Genomic DNA, 15,716 nt, shown 5'->3' with positions numbered 1-15,716 from the left:
TCTCCAGTTTTCCTTAATGCTTATAGAGGTCATTGTAATCCACTAAGTATGCTAACCACTAGCATTACGACTGAACCTCTCAACACGCTGTTGTTTAGGCAGACTAGATCAGTTTTGACACCCTCTGAATCTATTTCCAGCTGATGAGATTAAATGCTCTGTGCAGTCCAACCTCTCTGGCTCATTTAAGGAAGTTTAACCTTGAAATGTTTTCCATCCCAAGAGGAGATGTGACGTGGGACTGCGTTGCTCTGCTTGGTTGTGGCCTTCAGTAGAGAAACACGTAATGCCCCAGGACGTGAAGGGGCATTACGGCACAGCGGACGGGAGGATGACCAGGGCCTCCGCGGGGACGATCGAGGGGCTGCGGAGAGGGCAGGGCCGCTGCGGCGCTGCCTCCGCTCGGCAGGGGGCGCCACGGCCTCGCCGGCCGCCGCCCGCGGGGGCGCGGGAGCCACCCCGGCGCATGCGCGCTGCAGAGGCGGCGGCTGCAGCGGCCTGAGGAGCCCCGCGGGGAGAGCGGGCGGTGGCGGCGGCGGTAGTTGCGGTGGTTCGGCGTGTCGCTGGGCGGCCCTGATCGCGCGCCACGATGCCGGCGGTGTCGAAGGGCGATGGGATGCGAGGCCTGGCCGTCTTCATCTCCGATATCCGGAACTGTGAGTGGCGGCTGAGGCGCGGCGGGGCCTGGGCTGGACGGGGCCGGGCCGGCGGCCGCCGGGGGCCGTTGTGCTTCGGGTCGGGGCGTCCGCCCCTCATCCATCTCCCCGGTCACCTCCCCGGCGCCCTTCCCTCCCCTTCCCTTCCCCCTCCGTCGTAGCGAGCCGCTCGCGGCGCGCTCCTCACGAAATGGCGACGCGCCCCGGGGGGCGGCGGGAGATGCGGGGGGGTGGGAGGGGGCGCCGGGACGGGAGGCTTTGCGATGCGGGAGCGGGCGTTATTGGCGTGTGTCTGGCGGCGCGTCGGTGCTTCGTTCTCCCTCACGGCCCCGTTTGTCGGGGGAGAACGGGAGGGGGGGCCGATGCCCATCGTTGGAGCGAGGCCGGGGTGGGTGGGCTCGTGGCGGGCCGTGGGGGGCAGCGCGGGTCTGCCGGAGCTGCCAGCGGCTGCCGATGCTCGTTGCAGGAAAAGCGACAGGCATCTCCGAGGCCGCGCCGGGCCGGGCCTTCGCTGGCTGTGTTTACGCTTGGCTTAAGCCGCCTTTAAAATCCTGATTTGACGGGGAAGGCGGCTCTTGGGATCTGCTCAATGAATAAAAGGGATGAAAAAGTCTGCCTCCTAAGGGATGGGGATGCGATGTCCTTGCGTAGGGCTCTCTGTAGGGAGAGGAGGAGGAGGCTGCTGCTCTTGAAAGGGGCGTGTGAAAGCTGGGGGCTACCTGGCACCCTCCCCTGCCGTGGGAATGGCAGGTGAGAGCAGGTTAATATTAATCTGAGCTAGAGATCTAAGTGTGCAATGTGGCAAGAATTGCCTGGGGAAGGGCTAAGGTCGCTGTGGTTGGCGTGATGAAACGGCTATATGTTTTGTCCACCTGCGCGTCTCTGGGCTACTCGAGGCTATTCTAAAAGGATTGGCACCAGGTGGCCTCTTTAAAAGATGAAAGTGGATTTGGAGACTGCTGAGTGCAAGTTATGGTGCTCTGACTGGGCTTGTATTGGGGTAACCACAAACTGGATTGGAGAAGGCTCCAGCTTCAGAGGGCTTTGTGTTGATGACTTTGGAATTATTCCAGGAGTAACAGAAAAGGCTGCAGAGCAAATTCAACCAATCACATGTCTCCTCCTAAATGTGCAGTTTCATTCGACTGAATTCAGGTGATTTGGACTTACAGTCAGTCATGTAAACAGGAACCTTGTATGTAAAATTCAAGGGCCTGGATCTTCTTAACATCAGAGGTTTTGTCGACATTTTTTTCTGAACTGAGTTGCAAGTCCTTCGATATCTTCTATAAGCTGCCTTCTGCACATACAGAACATGTTCATCAGGTCAAAACGATCTTAGTGCTCTTGAGCTTTGGCTGGTTGACCCAGATGTTTCCTGAAGATCTACAAGTACACTAATATTGTATGCCAGCTGCATGCGTAACATAGTTTCGCCTTGTCATAGAGTTTATGACTGTCACCCTTGTAACTGTTGTTTTGGGATGACTTCTTTAATCTCTTTAGCTAGAAGTACTACGATTTTTATTCTTCAAGTATCTCTTATGTCTTGCAATTGCTTAACACTTTTCTCTTGTATTCCCTTCTTCTGAATTTCTCTGAAAATAAGACAACAGTCAAGCTCTGGGGTACCTACCCTATGTTTAAGGACTTGGAATAACAAGATTGGAGCTAGAAGGATAGAACAAATTAATTGCTGATTTCCCCACAGACTTTCCATTTTGTAGGAGCACAGGATGAATGGAACAACCATCTCTGTTCAGTTTGGATAATAAACCATGCTCACAGTGTATGCAAGAGTAGCAAAGACGTAACTAATTTGTGGAACAAATAAGGCGTTAACCCTCTATCTATTTAAACATACAAAGATAGTTCTGGATTGTTTCGTCTCTGTCCAGACAGCTATTTGTAGACTGTAATTAGCTTTGTGTCTTTCTCATTTTAATAATGAAGAAGGTAACACATCTTTTAAATCTAAATAGTTGTGAAAGAGCTGATAGATCCCACAAGTAGGTGATCTGTGGTAGCTGTTCAGTGGCACCTGAATCTTTACTGTTAAGGGTTGCCAGTTAACCATGGGCTGTTGTATCTAAGATTCCCAGATAAATTTAAGAGCGCTGTCTGAAAACTTTGTGCTTTGCAAGCACTGGTATTGGCTTGAGTTCCATCTTTCCCATTTCAGAGTAGATATTTGTCAAGAACAAAAAGAAACAGCTACTCAGTTAAACAAGATCTTCTGACATATGAATTAAGAAAATGTTCCTGTTCTGGGTAGGAGGGAAGCTAGATACCAAGTGCAGCTGATAGTTGTGAAAAATAGCTGCTGGCAGTGTCAATTTTGGTCTTAATTTTCATAGAGTCAAAGAATCACCTAGGTTGGAAAAGACCCACAGGATCACCCAGTCCATCCATCCACCAATCACCAATAATTCTCACTAAACCATGTCCCTCAACACAAAATCCAAATGTTCCTTGAACACTTCCAGGGTCGGTGACTCCATCACCTCCCTGGGCAGCCCATTCCACTGCCTGACCACTCTTCTAGAGAAGTGGTATTTCCTAACACCCAGCCTGAATCTCTTCTGGTCCAGCTTGAAGCCATTCCCTCCAGTCCTGTCACTAGATACACGAGAGAAGAGGCCGACCCCCGCTCACTACAACCTCCCTTCAGGTAGTTATAGAGAGCAATAAGGTCTCCCCTGAGCCTCCTCTTCTCCAGACTGAACAATCCCAGCTCTTTCAGCCACTCCTCATAAGACTTGTGTTCCAGACCCCTCACCAGCTTTGTTGCCCTTCTTTGAACAATTTTGGCTTTGTTTGACTCATTTATCTCTTTTGTAATACTGCCATATATGACTGAAGTTTTAATATGTCTACAGCCCCTTCAGATTACAATGTAAGACTTTTTCAGAAATACTTTACATGGATAGGGAATTTGCATCATATTTGTTAGAATATCGAAAATGTAGATATATGTGCTAACTGTGCTTAGGTGGATGCAGAGCCATGTTTCCAAGGTAACAACATATCTTTTAAGGAATAGTTACATAAATTTAGAGCTTTTCTCTTTAGAAATGCTTAATCATACATCAACTTTATTTTTGGGGCATTTGTACCTACAGTGTCTGCGGCTCTAAACAACAAATCATTCTCTTACAAGTATATTGAATTACTGATCTGGGAGTAATGCCTATCCATTTTTACAAGTCCATTACAGTGCTTCAAAAATGATCTTTGACAGCAATTTTTGGTTCTTACGACTGTAGCTGAGTGCAAGTGAATAACAGCTAATGTTGCCTGTCTGTATTTAACAGATAAAAGTTGTCACTCTGTCAGCTAAGTGTGTTTTTGGCACCTGAGTTATCTGCTTATCTGATAAATTCTTAATCTCTATGTTAAATGCTTGTATGACACATGTAACTTTGAATTAAAAATTACTTTTTTATGTGATTTTTTTAAAAAAGTCTGCTTAAACTAGGCTGGTTTCTCAAGTCTGTAGTGCTACTTTTTGTTTGTTTGAATATGTGTGTTGACTTTTTCAAAATGATACTAGTGTAAGATACATGAAGAAAAAACATTTCAAGTGATTTTTTAAAACCCAAGTTTGAGAAAATGATTTCTGCTAGCTCACCAGGGTGTGTGTTTGTTTTTTTTTTTCAGGGCACTTTCTTGTTTTAGGCTGTGTATTTGGCCTACAGAGATCCTGGTGGAGAAAACTGACCTTTTAAGAAAAGTGAAAATAACCTGACAACTTGCTGGTAGATATATGAGCCTTTTCTAGAAGCTTTATTCCGGTGGATTGCTTTGTAACATATAGGAAATAGTTACAGTAAAAAGGCTGTGCTTGTCTTATAGAGCCGCTGAAGAAGAGACAAGAAACTAAGACTGAAAGCTCAACTAAGCACTTAGCTAAGATAATGCAGGTAGTTAGCTCTTATTTAATGTGGTTTGCTGAGAAAATAGCAAGACATGGCTGTACTGTAAAATAGACTGTGATGGTTGTGGAGATCAGAAGCTCTGAATTGTGGTTTAGTGGAGTGCCATCCAGACTTAAAAGTTCCAGTTTGGAGAAGCTCTCATCGCTGCCATGATAAAGTGCCTAATGAGCTAAAGACCATACAAGATCTCCATGTAATGTGGATACAAGCATATGAAATGCTTATTTTTAGCTGAATTATGTTTATTTTTTTCTTGTGCATATACTAGAAAGTTGCTAAAGTCATCTTGCTGTGGAGGATGGTGTTTTATGAGCTCTCTTGGCTGTCTTTGCTAATGTAGCAGTTAGACTCATCATCCCAAGTCTGTTTTTCTTGTGAGAATGGCTCTGTGTTTGGTGATAAAGTTTTGTGTCATCTGTCACTCAAGCAGTTCAGTTGCAACAGCAGCATTATCTGCTGTTCACTCTTAAAACTAGAACTCACTTCTTTGTGTGGGTTTTTTCTTTTTTCTTTTTTTTTAAATTTTTCTGGGGATATTGGTGTAGAAATATATTTCATAGTATAATAGAAACTACTACTGGAAACCTCATGCTCCACTGTAGTATCAGGAAGCTGTCTTTTCTTGGGCTGATGAAATGCACCTGTGTAGAGATAAAAGCTTATTTTGCCACAGATCTGTAGAACAAAAGTTTTTTATTTCCCTTGCTGTTCTCAGTAACTATCTTACCTTTTCAGTGTCGCCTTGGAAGTTGAAACAGAGGGAAGAAGGATTCCTTTTGTTCTTCTATACCAAGATACTGTCCCTTTCCCTTTGGGCTGTATTTTTTTTTCCTTAGTTAAAACTTACTTGATATGTTAAACAAGGTTCTATCTCTTCACATAGAAGTTATTTCATTAATTCTTGTTCTTACTGGATGGTAAGAGAGAGAAAAGAGAAAAGTAGATGAAGATGGTAATTAATAGATGAGAGCTAGGATCTTTCATATAACATCCAACTTCTCCATTAGAGTCACTGGAATAGTATACCATCTGCTGAACTTGAAATCCTTTGGATAAAGGCTGCCCATCAGGACTAGTAAGAGGAAGCTTAAGGCTGCTGCAGAGAATATTGCATTGGTCGCATCAGTTAATGAGCACATATAGCATTGTTTTGCTAAGGTTGGTGGAATAGTCCATTTTAGATGTGATGGTTAAACTGGGAGACTTTGAATAAGCCTCACACTGTTCTTCTGTTTGAATAAGCCTCACACTGTTCTTCTGTTTTTTTGAACGTGAGTTAAGGTGGAAAAGAGTCCACAGTGACTTGTATTACCTCAGTGCAAATACTGCCTTATCCTGCTGAAGGGAGTGTAACTATACTATATAAAAATGTTGTTTAAGAAAATGGTTACTTAAATACTAATCAGTCGAAGGAGGAGGAAGAGCTGCTTTCCATAACAGCCTTATGTTGTTCTGCTTTTGCATGTTGTCTTGGCTTGAAGCTTTCTTTTGATTGAAGTCAATGTTGTCTTGCCAACTAAGCTGCCAAATGAATGTTGCAGTTGTCATAAAGTCACTAAGATACAAGCTTCCAGTGGGCTTTCACTTGATATGGGGGAATATCTTAATGCTGGGTAAAAGCCTCAATGCTTGACCCTACTACAGAGTGGTTTTCTTAACTTGTGATGCCTATTTAGACCAAAAAAAAAAAAAAAAAGCATCCATGTTGAACACTTAAGATGATTAAACTCATACTGAATTACAGCAACTGGAGCATCTGAATTGTAATGGGATTTGGAAGCTGCTGTTTGCTCTCTTGTATCCCCTTCCCTTTCCTTACAAGGACAAGGAGTTAATAGATTACTGGATTATAGTAAAGCCTGTGATTTCCTGCTGTTTCATGAGAAGTATTGTTATAGTGACAAACCAGCAACATATTGGGGGGAAAAGTAAGTTGTGTGGGTATTGTCCACTTAAAGTGCAACATATTAGGAATATGCACTACTGTGTTCTTAAATGCAATCAGTGTGTCACTGATCTCTTTGACTGTAGCAATTTATATCTAATCACAACAGGATGTCCCAAAGCACAACAAAGTTTTCATCAGTCATTGTGCCACTCTAGACTTGTTTTCCTGGAGTTTGGAGAGAAAGAAGGGAGAAGAGACAGACACTTTTTCCTCTGATTGAATGTATCTTGTGGAAGGACAGCATCTATTCGCATTTTTCTTCGTATCAGGATTTTATCACTAAATCATTGAGCAAAAAGCTTCTTGTTCTGCAGCCTCAATCAATTTTAGAAAAAGAACTGAAGCCATACTAACATCTTGCAAAGGTACAGCATTTTTCAGTAGTGTCTGTGGATTAGATGCACAGTGGGGTTGGTCTGTAAGCAGCACAACCAGCATCCTACTTCAGGTATAGTCCAGTGGACCTGTAATTTGCAGCTCTGTCATAGAACTTTTGCTAGTTTAGCCCAATGGAGGAATTTATACAGGCTAGCTCACCTAAAGCCAGGCACAGAGCAGACAGACCCCTCCACTGGATTGCTGTGTAACCTACCTCCTTTCAGCTCTCTCATCTGTTGTGCTAAATAACCAGCTGTCGCAGTAATTAAAGAGGTGGAAGATGGATTTGGTGTTTTACTTCATGATTCTAATTAATTATCTGCATGGGAAATGGCTAATCTGTACTATAGAACTGTAACATGACTGTCCTGCTGGCAGGTAAAAGTAATAATGTAATATTCTGTATATAATGAAAGTAATAATGTGCTGTGTTGTGTATGCAAGTACTTAGAAGCTCTTTCACAAATGCAAGACTGTGTGCTGGTTAGTGTTATGTGATTTTCTTTTGTGTATTTGCAAGATTTTTGCTGTAGAGGTGCTAGTGTTTGTCTTTATTTTGATCCCCCTCTTTTAACCAGTATCTTCCTCTGTCCCCTGACAGAGTAGAGTTTTAGAATGCTATGCAGTCTTAGCATCATGCTGGTAACCATTTTTAGCAAGTGGATAATCTGATTGCTTTAAGCTGTCTGAAGTGTGCTTGGACGATGAATGTAGTGAACTTGCTCTCTGCTTGGTCATGTATTCTGCTCTCTTCTGGTGGCGTTATCACTTATGGTAAAGCAGATTGGACTTACCACTTGGACCCTAAATAAACCAAGCTTTCTTTCAGCTGTGTTGGCTCTCTAATTCTCCTGACCTGCAGCAATGCAAGGCAGTAGCCAAAATCTGTGTCCTGGGGGAGAGCAGTGCCAAGGAACAGTCTGGAGTTGCTGTCTTTCAGGAGGAATAGCCTTGAACCAAACTGATGATTAAACTACATCAACATATTTTGCTGTGGATTCTCTACCAACTCACCAGTCACCTTAGACGTTCCAAATGGAGAGGCTAATGAAAACCTAAGATAACAAATAAATTCTGAAGTTTGCAAATAATGACAAGTTTCTAACTCCGTTAAGCTAGCTGACAACTCTGACAGAACTTCAAAATTAAGAACTTGATTTGAGTAAGAACTCTCGTGTTCTTCCTGAACAGATGTTCCTGGCCACTAGAGTTTGGAGTGGAAGAAACTGCTGCTTTTAGCCTTGGTGGCATTTGTAGTACTGCTTTCCCAGACAGAATGAGACTTGTTGTGTCTTCAAATCCTGTTTGATGATTTAATGTGCACAGAGACATGTGCTGTTGGACAAATGGTAGCGCCACAAATAGAAGCTAGCCTTACTTCTTGCCTTTAAGAAGCAGGAGAGAATGCTGTTAGACTCTTTCTTATGCTAATAAAGTCTCCTACCCAGCATGCCTTATAGCTTTTCACACTAATAATGGCACATCTATAATCACAGGATAGTCAGATGGCCAGAGGGCAGTTAAGGCTACAAGGTAACACAATGTAACAGTTCTAACCTGTGCACTAATTCGAAATAAATGAATTAGTGGGTGAACTTAATTATGCTGGCTGCTGGCCATAAACAACTTAGAGCCAGGTGAGTTCTGGAAATATTTCAACTTTTTTGAGGTAAATCTTTTGCTGTAAATGTTGTCAGTACACTTGTCTTTTAATAAAATCTTGCCTGAAGAAGTCTACTGTGTTCCGTGTTTGCGTAGACTTGTATAGAATAAGTGCTTTTCTGCTCCTTTGGGAAATAAACGTGTGGACTTGGTCAGAAATATACTAAACTCTACATGATTGTTTATTTAAAAGCTAAGAGCTTGTTACAGTTCTGCCCAATTGGGTGGGATGCATTTTGTGCATCAGACTTGACTTAAGCATTTTATAGTTAGTGCAGCAACAAGTTAATCCTGCTGGAGCAGGTCACCATTTAAATGAGCCACAAGTAGCCCACTAATTCCAGCCTTGGAGTATTTGCTTAGTCCTGCTAAATTAGGATTGTTGTGTGTCTAGAATGTTCAGGTGAACAGAAACAACAATCCCTTTCCTGTAACTTTTCTGTTTTTTCATTCTTCTATAGATTTTAATGCAAAATCCCAAGCCTAGACGCATTGATATTACTAAAGCTTTGACTACTGCCTGGATTACCAAGAGTTTAAGGGTAGTAACCTATTCCCCGAAGAGCTGGATAACTTTTGATGTTCAGTAGTCTATCTTTGTCAAACAAGATAGTAATTAAAGATAAGAGTAGAACACAGAATAAATATACCTTGCCTAATGAAAGCAGTATGCAGTACAGTGGAGTCTGAAGCATGGCAGTCTGCCAGATGTGAAGTAACTGCTTGCAGAGTGCCTTGGACCATATTGTGGCCAGGTATCTACTTAGGTACTCATCTTGGAGAAGACTGACAGCAGTCATTCTCTGTGGCTGTAAGTATGTGTCTTCTGCACAACAACTGGCCAAAATGTACTAACTTAAAGTCACCTCTTTTAATCACTTGCTGTGGCTATTTAACCAGAGGCATACTAAGCTGGAAAAAGTCAGGAAGAATGAAAGTGAGATGGATGTGGCCTGGATGTAATCTTGTATCCTACCTGTCCTGCCCATCAGTATATAAATTATGTGATCTTTACGAAGTCCCTCTGAATGGAATGGCTTGGCTACAGCATGTCATATTGGAATACAACTCTGATAGTTTCTTGAAGCTGCTTAACAGACTGGAAATGAGACACATGGAATGACTGCCTTTGAAATGCCTATAGTTCTGCATAGTTCTCTTTCAGCTGTCACCAGCAGTGGGCTTATCTTCATTTTTGACCATCCTTGAGGATGCTTATGTATTTCTAGCTATGACAAAATCAAACGTAGAAATTCTTCAGTGAGCGTTACTATAGCTGAGTAATGAGGAAAACTTGTTGGTTAAACATGTTTTCTTTAGCTGTGGGAAGGGAGATCTGACTTCCTTTTTTGTGGGAAGGAAAATCTATCTAAAACTGATGCTTTGTCGTCTGGATTGTTTTTTGTTTTTTTTTCCTTCTACATGTAACAAAGAAAAACTATCTGCCACTGTGAGATTTTATTGTGTTTTGTCAACTTTTCATGTGAACAGTAAGTTAAGTTTGGATAAGATTACTGTGCAGTGTCACTGTTGAAGGCTTCAGGAAAAGATCTTTGCCTTGCCTTGGGAATGGGCAATAGTGAAATTCATTCATTGGCTTCGAAATTTAAGCCATTTTACTTGAACTTCAACAGAGCAGGAGGAATTTTGAGGGACAAAAGCATATCTTTTAGTTGTCTTGTTTATCTAACAGCATTGTTGACATTCATAACCCTGCAGGTGATGTTTGGGATAGCTGTTAAAGCGGTAGCTTTAAAAGAAAAAGCTGTTCTGTGTCTTCTTGCCACACTCCATAATGGCTCATTCCAGACAAGCCTGCAACAGCCAGTTAAATGAAACTCCTAGGATATTAAGTAATTTCTTTATTATTTCCAGATGCTTTATGGACGAAATGTGTATAATAAGGAGACGGTTTAGGACTTAATCATCCAACTTTGGTTTCCAATATGTGGAGTTAAGTTTTTATCACCAGTTGGTTGCTATGGTAGCTATGTTTTGTCAAGTTCTCGATGAGATTATGTAGTGCATTCAAAATAGAACAGCCTGCAGGAATTACTAAAAACAGGCTGGTTTTATGTTCGTGTACTGTGCAGATTTATGACTTACAGAGAATCTAAAAATTCAGAGTTTGCTGTTTCTGCTGGGTCTTCCAGGCAGCGCACTGTTCCAGCTCAGGGGGTGGGATTTTGTTTATTCTTTTGCTGAGGCTGCAATCCATTTCTGTCAAAGGATGCTGACTTCACAGATTCCTGAAGTATTTTAGCCTAGATTCCCCTAATGCTCTGTTACTTTCTTAGGATTGAAGAACTCAATTTATAGCTGTAATCAATAAGGCATGAGTATAATGGATAAAGAAAAAGAAAAAAGCTTTAATTTCACTTTGGGTTAAGAAAAGCTGAATGAGACGTACATACTTGTCGTGTTTCTTACCTCCCTCTCCGTTTCAAACTTCAGGGATTATTGCCACACTTCCTGAGGTTAGAGAAGCAGTTAATAATATTTGAGGGTAAATATTTCAGTGCACCTGGCTTTGCCTAACCGTAGCCTAAAGATGCAGAGCAAGGACTTAGCTTCCAAACTTAATGAAACATTCTACTCAAGCTAGTGATTCCCAGACTGAAGTGTGTTCTCTGACCAGTTTATCTAGATGATATACAGTGTCCAGCCTCACTGGTGACACTTTGAAATGATATGCCCCTTTCACTTGGCAGAGGAGAAGATAAATGAATAGCTCTAGAAATTAAAACTTTATCCTCTGATTTTTGTTTTACCAGAGCAGATGAATTGCTGGAAATAAGGAATGTGTTTTCAGGTCTGATGAAGAATACTGATTGAAGATAGTGTAGGAAACTTGGAAAGTTTTAGACTTTTAAAATTTACATGAACACTTGCATCCTTTCGGCATATATTTCAGAAGACCAACTTCTGTCTAGTATTGAATTCCAAAAGCTGACAAGACTCTTTGGTGTGAACACCAGCATATCTCCTGCATGTGAACAGGACAAATAATCTACTTAATTAAGACAAATAAAAAATATGTGGCAGAAGACACTTTAGGCTTTAGATTCTATCAGTTGTTATCTTTTTATACGGAGAATGGTGCTTGTGCTTTAAAACCTGCTTGTTACAGGTTGGCCAAGTTGAATTTGAAGAAGGCTGTGTGTGTGAAATGTTGGTGAAAATGGGTTAAACTTTGTGATCCAAGCAGATGCATTCTAAGGAGTGAAGGAAGTGAGCTGTGATCTCTAGCCTTGTCAGTCTGGAAATGAATTGGAGTTTCTAGGCCAAATGAAAATCAGGGCATATCTCCAGCTTTATCTGAAAAACAAGATGCATTTAGATAGCGAATACGATTTATGATGCAGAACAAGTACTGTGAATCCTTGAGCCCTGAAAAGCTTTACCATGTTAATAACAATAGGTGGACGAGTGTGTACAGGTAAGTGGTTTTTCAGGGTTGGGTGTGGGGGAAGATGGTTTTCTTTTAGTTGGGCGCCTTGGTAGGCAGTGCACACAACACCTCAGTGACTTGAGTCTATAAAACAATGTCAGAGAATGAAAACGTTCATTTTAAGTCCATCTGTAAGCATTTTTGTTAAAATGACAAGGCAAACTTATGTAGTTGCTTTGAGTTTGGGCCTAACTTGTTTCTCTTTGTGTGCTGGTCTTTCTGCATGTCTGTACTCCTGTGGCCATTATTGTCATATGAGCATATGAGCATGTTGGTATAAACCAGTTTTCTGCATGCTATGCAAAATGCAAAAGTTGTTTTTTGTTTAGAAGTGTGGAATCTTACTGGTTGTGTTGGTTTTTGTTGTTATTGGTTTTTGTTGTGCTTTTTTACTCTAAATGAAGAGGTAACAAACTGGAATAATTTATATTTGTCTGGGATTCCCTCTTTGCTATTATTAACCTGTTCTGAGTCACTTATTTCCTCAAATTACTTGATCAGTGTTCATCTGACCCACTGCCAGATCATCTTTGGAATTGTGAAGGAGTGAGAAACAGTTATTGGGTAGCAGAGGAAGCCTGGGCATGCAAATGTTGTACAGTGTTTAAATGCCATGAGTTATGCTTATGTGGAAGAAAGCGATGAGATTGGAGATACCACAGTGTGCTGGTCCTGCTCTTCAAGCCTTGTCACATACCTTCCCTACACTGACCAGGGTGGTGTGGGGAAAGGGATGTGTGGAACTGGGGCATCTGATCTCCAGCAGATAAGGTTGGATCACTTTCCTACAGAGACAGGAAGCTTTTATTCACGGCCTTGTGGCTGAATACCTGTGACAGATGGTAAAGGAAGCTGCCTTTTCCTGCTGCCACTTGAGATGTTTTGGGAATTGCTGAAAAGTCTGATTGCATGTGGCTCTGAATCTGCATCTCAACTAGATGGGCAGTTCTGCATTCCTAGAATGGGACTCATTTCCTTCTACCAAACTTCAGCCAATAGAATCCGATGCCTGAGCTGGATAATTCATTCTTCCGCGCTCACTCAGACAGGAGATAACTGACTCAGACTGTTGTAGAATCTCAATCACCAAAAACCGAAATGCTAACAAGCAATAAACACCTTTGGTTTGGACAGTGCAAGTGTTACTTGAATAAGATTGCACTGCTAAAATTGAAACTGCAGCTTATTTCTTGGTGTGTCTAAATTGGGTTAGGTTAGCTCCTGAAAACCTAACACATATCCTTAGGGTCAGGGGTTGATACAAAACATAAATTGTTGAGAATGTTAAGGTGTTAGTCATGTGAGAAAAGTGTGTTGCAAATACCGTTTTGTCAGGTGACATCCATGGTGCATATCAGAAGTCTGGTAAACCTAAGCTTATCCCTTCTGTGTGAGGGCTATCAGTCTTTGGAGTACTCATACTACTTTCTCTACTTTCCTTTTTCAGTGTCCATTAAGGTCATGAAGATTTTCTTTTTGAAGCTGTTTGAATGACTGTTCAATAGAGAAGTAGTGAATTGACTCCTCCTGGAGCTGAGGAGTACCACAGGTTGCTTGTTTAGATGACTGTGCTCAAGATTCTTCTTTCTCAAGAGCACTGTCAACCTAGTAATCAAGTTGCTCTTTTTTTTCCCTCCTCATTTTATTCTAAGAATGCAGGAACTGAAGTATTTATGGAGATCAATAATAAAAGCATCTCAGATTAACTACGTGAGACTTTCATGCTGTCTAAAGGCTGCAAGTAAAATGTTTTGAAACATGGTTGTGTCGTTAGCTTCTTGGATTCTCATATAAAGCAATGCTTAAGTTCTGTCTATGGCGCTCGCCTTCATCCGGTCCTAATGCTGCTTTGGAAAGGGAAAGTAAGAACTCCTCCTGATGTTTGTATGTTCATGCAAAGTGATGGGGTGGAAAGAAACTTGAGGTCAGTGCAGCTGTTTGAAACACTGTATTCTGATGTCTGTTCTTTTGATTTCAGGCAAAAGCAAAGAAGCGGAGATAAAGAGAATAAATAAAGAACTGGCAAACATCCGGTCAAAATTTAAAGGTAAGTGAACTGACTGTTCTGAACTGTACTGTTCACTTTTCTCGTTACATTTTTGTGTTTTTCTTTTATATGTTTGGATTTTTTTGAGTGTCAACTGCAGACATATGCAAAATTCTGGAGTGTGGGCTGTTAAAATAACTGCTGAAAGCATTCTCTTAAGTACAGTACTTCCTGACTGTCGTATGACTCAGCCATAACAGAAGAAAATGAGCCACTGTTCACAGACTTTCTAATGCTTTGCCACCCAGCCATGTGACTGCTCAGCCTGTTTTCTTGCAAAAGGCTGGGAGTTAGTTTGAAAAAAAACATGGGTGGGTGTAATTTTTTTCAGTGAAACAGAACATATTTAAGCATCCCTCCCACCCCCATCTGCTTAGGAAAGTAACGTATTAAACTCTTCTAGAAAAATTAAGATAAAAATGTGTAGTTGATGAGGCCATATTGACCACTCCCATAAATAACAGCATCAAAGATTATTCATATGAAACCAAGTTGTATGCAATGCTTAATTCTATCCTTGTTCTGTCTTGAGAGGTGGCAGTTAACCAGTGCTTCTTAACCAGTGCTGTGACTGTATGAAATGGTTAAGTTTGTACGTGGCTTCAAATCTTAAAGATTCGGAGGGATAGTTGAAATTCTTCTGAATGAAATTTCAGCAGAAATGGCTGTGGTAAATATTCTGTTTGAAGAGATATGGGGCTGTGTGTACCTAGATAAGGCATTGCCGCTGTGAGGTCGTATGTAGAATCATAGAATGGCCTGAGTTGAAAAGGCCACAATGATGATCTAGTTTCAACCCCCCTGCTATGTGCAGGGTCACCAACCACGAGACCAGGCTGCCCAGAATATGGCTTCAGAACTTGCTGGCTTTGGATTAAACCTTTTTACCTTCCTAGTCTATCCTGACCTAGCTTAGCATGTCTATTTCAAATAGTTATTGCATTAACTACATAAGGATCTGTTGATGTTCTTTTAAGTGGTGCATCTCTTAAGGGTGTATGGCAAATTGGTAGAAAGATAAAATAGCAATAAATTTCTGTGACTGAATTATTAAACGTGCGCTAACTTCTTGAGCTGTTTTTAGCTAAGTTGAGTCCCTTTATCTGCAAGACATGCTAACTGTCTAATATAAATCTTGCTTGGAGATTAAACCACTTGGTTAAAATGCTACAGTTATGCTTACTTTTAGTGGGTAATAAGGTCAGCCTTGTTGATCATACAGTTGGAAGTAACAAAACTAAATGTGCTTGCTGCTTAGAGTGAATGAACACAATGTCTGCTGGAATCACCAGAGAATGGACACAAGTTTTATTCTTGGATTGGATAATGGAAAACTAAGCTCAGGAACAGACTGTGCAAAACCTCGTATTTATGCCAAAAATCAGACCACCATCAGTGTCAGATGGGAGCTTTGCTGTGAAGGGAAGTGAAACATTATTTGATGGCACAGGAAGATGACTAAATGTAAACTTCCTTTTTTTCTGCCTTCCCTAGAAAAGTCACAAAAGTACCTCAGTTATCCTATGATGAAGATTGCTAAATTGGATGAATTGGCCTGAGGGAATGGCGTGGAGCTGCATCAGGCAGGGTCAGGTTGGGTGTTAGGGAAAGGTTCTTTTCTGAGAGGGTGGTTGGG

At 41.5% G+C, this 15,716-nt stretch overlaps 1 protein-coding gene across 4 annotated transcripts in view; it reads left to right on the top strand.

Moving 5' to 3' along the window:
• The first annotated feature begins 444 nt into the window (after window positions 1–444).
• AP2A2 (adaptor related protein complex 2 subunit alpha 2) overlaps window positions 445–15,716 on the top strand; it is a 41,759-nt gene continuing 26,487 nt past the window's right edge. For 3 of the 4 annotated variants that reach the window (XM_085224341.1, XM_085224343.1, XM_085224342.1), the window contains exons 1-2: window positions 445–656; window positions 14,012–14,080. In XM_085224341.1, coding sequence (XP_085080467.1) covers window positions 590–656; window positions 14,012–14,080 — 136 coding nt within the window. In that variant the 5' untranslated portion in view covers window positions 445–589. The remainder of the gene's footprint in view (window positions 657–14,011; window positions 14,081–15,716) is intronic. The other variant, XM_085224340.1, reaches the window with a different exon arrangement.

Source organism: Meleagris gallopavo, chromosome 5 (genome assembly GCF_905368555.1).
Source record: "Meleagris gallopavo chromosome 5, MGAL_WU_HG_1.1, whole genome shotgun sequence".
NCBI classification, from domain to species: Eukaryota; Metazoa; Chordata; class Aves; order Galliformes; family Phasianidae; genus Meleagris; species Meleagris gallopavo.
Note: the sequence above shows the minus strand (reverse complement) of the source record. Positions and strands in the feature narration are given on the sequence as shown.